The 10,000-nt window shown below is 38.1% G+C and overlaps 2 protein-coding genes across 3 annotated transcripts in view; both read right to left on the bottom strand.

The window, feature by feature from the left end:
- Nucleotides 1-4,068, bottom strand: part of kiaa1109 (KIAA1109 ortholog) — a 255,509-nt gene extending 251,441 nt beyond the window's left edge. The window contains exon 1 of the mRNA XM_061925065.1: nt 3,916-4,068. The gene's annotated coding sequence lies outside the window, so the exon portion shown is untranslated. The remainder of the gene's footprint in view (nt 1-3,915) is intronic.
- A 1,296-nt stretch (nt 4,069-5,364) lies between these two features.
- Nucleotides 5,365-10,000, bottom strand: part of c9orf72 (C9orf72-SMCR8 complex subunit) — a 55,408-nt gene continuing 50,772 nt past the window's right edge. For both annotated transcript variants that reach the window (XM_061925070.2, XM_061925069.2), the window contains one exon: nt 5,365-6,449. In XM_061925070.2, the coding sequence (XP_061781054.1) occupies nt 6,263-6,449 (187 nt within the window). In that variant the 3' untranslated portion in view covers nt 5,365-6,262. The remainder of the gene's footprint in view (nt 6,450-10,000) is intronic.

Here is a 10,000-nt window from a genome sequence, read left to right as displayed (position 1 = left end):
TATATATATATATATATATATATATATACAGTATATACAGCCTGGCCCCCGGCCAAAAATGTTTAACCTAATGCGGCCCCCGAGTCAAAAAGTTTGGGGACCCTTGCTTTAAAGAATCACGTGGCGAGAAAACACAGGTTGTTTTCTCGCCACTATATGGAGCCCACATACCACAGTTTAAAAATCACAGGTAAATTCCATTAAAATGACAGAATAATAAGATCTTGAACTTGCATATTTCAGATTACTAACATGCACATTCAAAGTTGATAACTGATGACTTTGTGTTCTCTGATCGAAACCCCAGTGGTCCATAATTCCATGCACCCGTTTCACAGTTTAATACTCAACATTACCTCTTCAACCTTGCTTATAAACACATTATAATAGGACTAGTCTGGGGGTAGGTGGAGGAATTTATCTGGTCTTGCATGGGTTCGGCTTCCATGGCCTATTATGCAAAATTGACTATGAAGTATACAAACCACAAGCACATGGAACTGCAGTTTGTAGGAAACGGTCATGTGATTACTTCCATCACATTTTAACTAATTAGTAGGTTATACACACACAGGTTTTTTTATGGCATGGAATTCAATTCTCCCAGAGGGATTATTACATTTGTGACAGGATATTGTTAGAGGGGGTTAACACTTTACTTATATGCGTGCAGCAAAAGGTCTTTGCAATGAGTCCATTCAGCCAAGCTTAGCGGCCAAATGCTTGAGAACTACTGCACACAACCACAAACTCATAACTAATCAAGTCAATAACTGCAACAATAACATGTTCTGTTGTTAAATGAGGTTTAAAAGATAAGAAAATGTCACATTTCTCAGACGCTAACCAAAAAGTTCCATTTTACCCTTCCACACACAAACAATTAGTTTTTCATCACAGGCAATTATGCCAATTAAAATATGGCAAAATTGTTGGGCCTCAGCGCAACTAAAAAACTCCAGATTAATGTCACCATGGAAGTTTAATGCAAATCTGATGTCATATTTCAGAAGAAATAAACTTTGTGAAATCTCCACAGCTTTGTGAAATCTCCACATGACTGCCATTATGTCGAGATTTGTATATTGGTAAACGTGCAGTATGGGCCAAACACAGAAATTATCTATATACATCTACAAATACCATAGAGCAAATGCAACTGGGAAATTAAAAACTCTGCAAACATAAACGCTACAAGATAATACAAACAAATGCAATGGAAAACTGCTGCAGATGCCAAAAACACACGCAATCACCAAAGAACATTCATCCATCCATCCATCCATTTTCTAACGCTTATCCCTTTCGGGGTCGCGGGGGGTGCTGGAGTCTATCTCAGCTGCATTCGGGCGGTAGGCGGGGTACGCCCTGGACAAGTCGCCACCTCATCGCAGGGCCAACGCAGATAGACAGACAACATTTACACTCACATTCACACACTAGGGCCAATTTAGCCTATCCCCAGGTGCATGTTTTTGGAGGTGGGAGGAAGCCGGAGTACCCGGAGGGAACCCACGCAGTCACTGGGAGAACATGCAAACTCCACAGAAAGATGCCGAGTGCTGGATCAAACCCAGGACCTTTGTATTAACAACAGCATGAGAGAAATATCAAACAAACGGAAGTTTACAAAGCTCGCACTAAGCAGAGGCTCAGATGGTAGAGCAGCCATCAAGAAACTTGAGGGTTCCTGGTATAACATCCAGCTTCCGCCATCCAAGTCAATGCCGTTGTGTCCTTGGGCAAAACACTTCACCCGCCTTGCCTCCATTGCATCACACACCAGGGCATACTTGCCAACCCTCCCAAATTTTCTGGGAGACTCACGGATTTCAGTGCCTCTCCCGAAAATATCCCGGCACAACCATTCTCACAAATTTCTCCCGATTTCCAGCCGGACCTGAGTAAGGACAGCCTGTCGTCACGTCCGCTTTTCCGCCTTATAAACAGCGTGCCGTCCCAGTCACGTTATAACATCTACGGCTTTTGGAGCTCAGCGCGCAACTGCACACACAACAAGAAGGAGACTATGATATATGTCTCCGTTATCCATAGGTTTATCTATAACCCATAAAGTAGGCAGGCACGGAGCTATTGCCCAGCGTGTGTTTATTCCAGCCGGCACGTTAATACACTGACACACAACATCCAGATTCCCATCATGCATTGCTTCAAAACTATGGCAAGTAGTAATGTCCAAAAACATAACAGAGACGAAGCAGAAGAACGAAGAAGAGACAGTCATGGCGACGACGAGTAAGAAGAAGAAGTACGCTTGCAAGTTCCAAAATGATTGGAAACAAGAATTTCAGTTCATCTAAGACAGCTCAAAGGGGAAGGGGTATGCTGGGGAGAGATTGAAGATTCCAGACTCTGGTGCTTCTGATGAAGGCACTTTTGTGCGTGCCACACAGCAATGCATCATCAGAGAGGGTGTTCAGCATGGTTAGAAAGATAGTGACAGAGAATAGAACGAGGATGACAATTCAACCCTAAACACACTCCTTTCCTGCAAATTAAATTCCACAGATGCTGCCCATACCTATGCTCCTTCAAAAGCTGTGCTACTGGCTGCAAAGCATTGCACTTTCAAATACAACAATGAGTAGAGGAGTGTTATGTGTGTGTATATGTGTAAATAAATGAGCACTGAAATTCAAGTATTTATTTTATTTATATATATATATATATATATATATATATATATATATATATATATATATATATGTATGTGTGGGGAAAAAATCACAAGACTATTTCATCTCTACAGGCCTGTTTCATGAGGGGGGTACCCCCCTCATGAAACAGGCCTGTAGAGATGAAATAGTCTTGTGATTTTTCCCCCACACATACATATATTGCGCTCTACTACGGTATCGAGCACTATTTTTTGGATAACCTTATTAAGACATATATACATATATATATATATATATATATATATATATATATATATATATATATATATATATATATATATATAAGAAATACTTGAATTTCAGTGAATTCTAGCTATAAATATACTCCTCCCCCTTAGCCCCGCCCACGACCAAGTTATGTACTTAACAAAAAAAGGTGAAATAACTGAACGTGCTTTATATTCTAGTTTCTTCAAAATAGCCACCTTTGCTCTGATTACTGATTTGCACACTCTTGGCATTCTCTCGATGAGCATCAAGCACACATGTGAAGTGAAAACCCTTTCAGGAGTGTGCGAAAAAGTAATCAAAGCAAAGGGTGGCTATTTTGAAGAATCTAGAATATAAAACAAGTGTTCAGTTATTTCACCTTTTTTTGTTAAGTAAAGAACTCCACATGTGTTCATTCATAGTTGTGATGCATTCAGTGACAATCTACAATGTAAATTGTCATGAAAATAAAGACAACGCATTGAATGAGAAAGTGTGTCCAAACGTTTGGCCTGTACTGTACATACACTAGTAGTTCAATATAATTAACATGTATGTGATAACAGGGACATTTTACCCCAAATAACTGAAAAGTGACTAACATTTAATTTGGTCAAGCAAGGTGTTGAGTGCACACTGATTACCTTTTAATGTAAAATGTTTCAACAAGTGCCTGATTACATAAAGACATTGAATTGTAATTAAACTTAATATATAACTAAACCTGGACCTATAGACTCCAATTCAACATATTGAGAAATGTCCTTAGTATTATAGTACATGTTATAACTAGCATGTAATATGTTAACACTGAACGTTCTAAGACAGCGTTTTAACCAACCGGACTAATGACATGTGCAAGGATAATGTCAAATGATACAGCGAAGTGCTAAATATAATAAAGTTAGCACTAAGGCTAGCTAGCAAGCTAATGACAGCGGGCCGCACCCTGCAACTTCGCCTTCAATTATGTATAAAAACAAGTAACTCGGCGATAAAACAATACCTTGATGTACTCTGAGGTGTCATCTTTGCTCCAGTCGCCCAACGATTGTTGTCACTTAATCGTGTCTGCAAGCATGGGCAGAATTAGCATCCTCGGTTGAATATTTACCCGGATTACTGACAGTCGACATCTTTTCCGGTTCTGACGAAACAGCTGACTAAATTGACCAATAGGAAAAGTCTATTCCGGGCTGAGCATGACAAATGAAAGAGCGTGTTTACCTAAACCGATGACGTACACAGTTTTATTTGCACCAATTAACATCGTTATTAGCAACAAATGTTTAACAGAAGAATATCGATTGGCACATAACAGAAGCATATTGTAAAATGCACACATGTAAAAAGGTTTGGATAATGAATTAAACGTATAAATCATGAAAGTATCTCCTTCACATAGAACAAACATTTACACCAGATATGACCGTCTTTTGATATATGTTCTGGATATCAATAATCCATAACATTATCCATCCATCAATTTTTTTTTACCGCTTATCCCTTTCGGGGTCGCGGAGGATGCTGGAGTCTTCGGGCGGTAGGCGGGGAACACCCTGGACAAGTCGCCATGTCATCGCAGGACCAATTAAATTATTATTATTATTATAAACTGACCCTAGTGTGTGAATGTTCTCTACCTACGACCACGAAAGGGACAAGTGGTAGAAAATGGACGGATTATATTATTCGCAAAATGTCTACTGAAAAATAATTTACGTGTTGGCATGTCGCAAACGATGTCGTCATAATGTAAGTCTGTATACAAATTTAAAACACGTAGCCAAAATCCACACAAATTGTACTATTCTACTAAAGTAGCGTGCGATAAGGTTACTTAGTGTTTATCATTTATTATATTATTTTTCGGTGGGGGGGTGTTTTATTTTGAAGAGCAGGAAGTGCTTCAGTTCCTCTGTGACTTAGGTCTACGCAGATTGTTTATCTTTGATACATGAATAGTACACGTAATTATAGAATTGCAGTAAAGATTAATAAAATGAAATACAATCAAGATAACATGTATAGGACTGGGAATGTATCGGGCACTTTGGTCATTATAAACATTTAGCATCTGTTATTTTTCTTCATTTCTGAGCGACCTTTTGTCTAAAAAAGAAAAACGTTCCCATAATTGTTACTATACCTTGATTCCTAATTTCCTTCGTCCATCAGTTTCCTAAAGTGTTCTTATCAGCACATAATCCCGTGTTATAAAGACCAGACATGTTATTATACGAATTGTAAGTCAATAGATGTATCTAAAAGTGTTCATATATGTATACCATTATTCAACATACTGGTCACCTTCACTGTTTCAGCATGTATTCCTGAACAATATAGACAAGGTGATCTAATAGATGACTGAAACGACATTTGTCCTGACGTCCTTCTGAAAAATGTTTAAGTAGAGTGGTGTACATGCATAAACACCTCCTTGTTACAAGTTTCTTTCACATTTATTGCCTTCAACATTTGGTGCAATACACATACTTGAGGATAATTCAAGTATATTATTGTCAATTGACTTTTCATCTTCTAATTAGCAGACGGCAATTACTCAATTTCAAAACAGCATTCCATTTATCAGGGTTTTGCTTCACAGTCCACAAAAACAATCAAACAACAAAGGAAGAGTAAATACTTTGACATTTATATCAAATGCCACATCCTGGTGAGTTCCAGAGACAATTTCAATGACAAGCAGGTGGATCTGAATCAATTATATTTTTTAAAGCTGATTTATTTCAGTAGTTTTGTAGTAAAAAGTAAAAAACTACTGGTTCACACATTAATTTAAAAAAAAGAACCGCAAAAAAGTTATTGGCCTGGTCTCTTTATCTTAATGGAACTACTAAAAATCATATAAATTATTCTTGTTCATTGAAGCGCACTTGTGATAAATCATCCAGGCACATAACATATCTCAAGTCTTCTCATAACACTGAAATGACAAAACAGCAGATAAGTGAACTGTAATAAACTTTGTTTGATTGGCTCATTGAAACAGTAAATACTTGAAATGATACCTTGTGAAGCAGTAGACACAAAAGAAGGAAAAACAGTAATCATGGGAATGAAAAACACATATTGATGTACTCCTGTAACAATAAAAATATAGTAAAACATGTCTAACAATTGAAGGATGGGGGCCACTTTGGTGCAATCTGTACATACATTCTCTAATATAATGCAGGTAAAACAATATCTTAGCTTTGTGTATGTTACACACTACAAAACAATTTTAAATAACTTCTAGTAATGATTGTTTTTGGGTTTTTTTAAATATGCTGAGGTGCTGGCCATTGTGGACAAGCCTGATGGAGCTGGAGAGCAGGTGAAGAACATAATCAGAAGTTCATAAGGATGTCTCGCTCTTGCATGCTAGTATAGAATGACTTTCCAAACACAAATGAGTGCAACCCTGCCCTCAGCTTTTCAGCAAAGGCCATAACAATGTTCAGGTCTCCTTCCACCGTCAGATTCAGGTCATTCTTTAAATTACGCAAGGTCTGGAAAGGCTTCTTCCCCTTTTGACTGAAAGCAAAGAGAGGCAATGTTTAACAACCTGTCAAAACTCAAGACCTAGAAATTTGCATTAGGCAACTAACTGCTGCCGGTGTGCACCAAAATTCCAAGGCACAATGAATTATGCATGCTGCTCCACGATGACAAGATCACATAAACTATCTTGTTACCAGTAAAATGACAGGCTGTTCCGTAACATCACAAACGAACCACCTTTATGCCCTCACACTACACAGTAACAATGACAGTTCCTTGCATCCATGTATTCGATAAGAACAATTTTAATGTGGTCAGATAAATAATAATTTAAATAAGCAATTTTGTTTGCATGCAAACAAAAGTTGTTAAAAAAGTTTAAATAATGACATTTTCTACATTGGTCAAAAAAGTGGCCAGCTAATATACTTGGTGATTTAAAAACCAAAAGAGATCAACAATGAATCAAAGGAATTTGTGACCAAAAATGTTTACTGCTCAGCCATCTACTTCTCCTGCACTCTAAAACTAAGGCAAAGTAACGATGGTACATACTGTTGCAAAACATTACACCCTTCCAAAGTCCAGAATTGTTATAGTAGCTTTATTGTAACCAAGAGACAAAATGTAAAAAAAAAATCCAGAATAATACCTTAAGTAAAAGTTATACATTAATTTGCATTGGCTTGAAGGAAATATGTATTGGATCCTCTACCAACCAGAAAGAGTTTTGGCCCCCCAAATACCAGTTACAGTTCAGGCACCCATGTGAGTTTCTGCTTTAAAAACACACCTGAGCTGTAAATTGCGTTTCAATTACATATTAGCAGCCAATTACAACTGAATGCTATTTAAGTGATTCCAAGGAGCAGAGTTTGCAACACCTGAGTTGCGGCAAAATATTGTTAAAAGGTAGAAGAGATAGAAAATGCTTATTTTAAGGGCAGAATATAAAAATATACTGTGTAGCCATTTCGTAGCGTTTGCATAATCTCTAACAGCTGTGTGTGATAACTAAGGACACTAAAATCAGGGTTCTGAAGTGGCCCTCTCATAGTCCAGATGTCTATGGAAAGACATCAATGTCAGGTTCCATCAGAGCCAAGCAATTTGGAGGATATTGAAGAAAGGCAGAATTAGCTGACATCTCTTAGATATGAGCCGCCTGCTCAGCCATCCATCCATTTTCTACCGCTTGTCCCTTTTGGGGTCGCGGGGGGTGCTGGAGCTTATCTCAGCTGCATTCGGGCGGAAGGCGGGGTACACCCTGGACAAGTCGCCACCTCATCACAGCTCATGAGGACACTTAATTGCGGGTCAATAAGCCGCTACTTTTTATCCCCAGACTTTGAACACAGTGCTGCGCCTAATTTATTATTTTTTTCCGGGTTCACGAGCCTCACATGCTGCTAATTAAGTTTGCCTCATCACATCAGACAATTAAATTTTGACTTAAAATCAAACGGACAGTGCCTTCACCCTCAATCTTGGAGAAACGATACACAACAGAATGGAATGGAACTTGATTGTCATTGCACTTAAAAAGTACAACAAAACCTGTATTAGAACAGACATACAGTAAAGTGGAAGACAGAACAGGAAGACTGATGGGTCTCAAGCTTATCCATCAACACCTGAATGACTCAGACAAGGCATGAGTGAATCTGATGTGGTCACATGAAACCAAAATTGAGTTCTTTGACATCAAGTCCACACTCATTTACTAAAGCTTCGCGTGTCAACGGCTGTCAATTCTTTTTAAATGTTTTGGTGACAGTAAGTATAGTAAGAATTAAGTGCACATTTTGAAAGTATTTGCAGTTTGCAATAATCTTGCGAACAAGCTTCAGTTATTAATCGATAATGTAGTAAACGCACTCATAAACAACTTAACATGGTGCACCACTTACCCTTCTTTAGTTTAAACAGTTGTTGAAACAAACATGTTTGTTTACCTTTTTCAGATGACAATGCTGATCAGCTTGTTGTGATTATTTACAATGTTTTCCAGGAAGCAAACTAAATTCATATTCAGCCCGGAGTTGCATCTTTATGCTCTAGTTTGGGTAGTACATTTGGTTTATCCTTGATGTAATTGTGTCTCTCCAAGGTATTGTACAACAGATCAGCTGTGGTGATATGAATGACATCTTCTTGCAGGACTTGGTCTTCACAGGTGGCTGTCTGTTTTGCAAAGGTATATGTTTAATTTAACTGTGCTACTTTTGTTGACAACATTCAATCAGTAAACTCTGCCAGCGCAGCATTCTCCTCTGCTTGTTGTGGATGTAGCTAGCATTCATGCTAGCATGTAACTATTGACGCGAGCAGAGCAGTAGCACCAGCTGACGGCAGCACACATCACTGCCCACCGAGGATGGTGACTGCTGTTTGCTTTCATCTCAGTCTCCAAGACACAAAAAAAGTCCCCAATATCACCAAGAAAAGTCACTAGATTTGTCGCTAGTAGCTGTTTACAAATAAAGTCGCCAAGAGGATTGGCAACACTGTCAGCGCCATCCTCGAGTATGTGTTTCGCATAATGGGCCGCCCGTGCTCCCAATTACAGACCGTGTAACAAATGCGCGCGTCTTCCGGGTTAACCCTTTATTTTTATTAATCACATGCATTAACGTTGACAGCCCTAATTGAAACACATGCAAACTTGATAGCACACACGAAGCAATAAAATGCAAATAAATTACATTAAACAGCACGCACAAAAATATGAGACACATTGTCTATTTAGCAATATAATTTTATAATTCTATCGCTGCTGGATGAATTAAGGAGCTTATTATAACAAATGCATTTGATGCGTTTTGTTGTCTATTGGCGTTTTATTTTAAATGTTGTTAGGTTTTTTGTATATTTAGAAAACATATTACCATAATATGTCTCAGACAGGAAGACGTCTTTCATTGTGCATTTTCTTGCATTTGCAATGCAGATGCACAAATGCGCTGGTGATGCGATCCATAGCCTCGCGCACAGAACTAAGTGTCATTGTGCACAGGTTTCTGTCTAGTTTGAGTTTCAAAAAAGTATTACATATTCTAGACATGTGCTGCTGGTTCAACACATCGCACACGGATAGGAGCATGATAACATGAATGTGCAGAAAATGATCAAGTGTCTCCGTGGTAAAAGCCCCGTATGCATGCGAAATCCTCATAAGGCAGCCTGCACCACATTTCAATTGCCCACGCAGTGTTAGTAGATCACACGCAACACACCCACTCATAGTACATGCTATTATTTTTGGGACTCACTGTCTAGCGCAGACCTGGGCAATTAGTTTGGCACGGGGGGCCACATTTAGAGAATAAAATATGTCTAGGGGCCGGTATACAGTATCTATCTATCTATCTATCTATCTATATATATATATATATATATATATATGTATATGTATATATATATATATATATATACACATATATATATATACATATATATATATATATATATATATATATATATATATATTAGGGCTGTGAATCTTTGGGTGTCCCACGATTCGATTCAATATCGATTCTTGGGGTCACGATTCGATTGAAAATCGATTTTTTTTCAATTCAACA

Source organism: Nerophis lumbriciformis, linkage group LG29 (genome assembly GCF_033978685.3).
Source record: "Nerophis lumbriciformis linkage group LG29, RoL_Nlum_v2.1, whole genome shotgun sequence".
Taxonomy (NCBI): domain Eukaryota; kingdom Metazoa; phylum Chordata; class Actinopteri; order Syngnathiformes; family Syngnathidae; genus Nerophis; species Nerophis lumbriciformis.
This window is presented reverse-complemented; position numbering and strand designations above follow the sequence as displayed.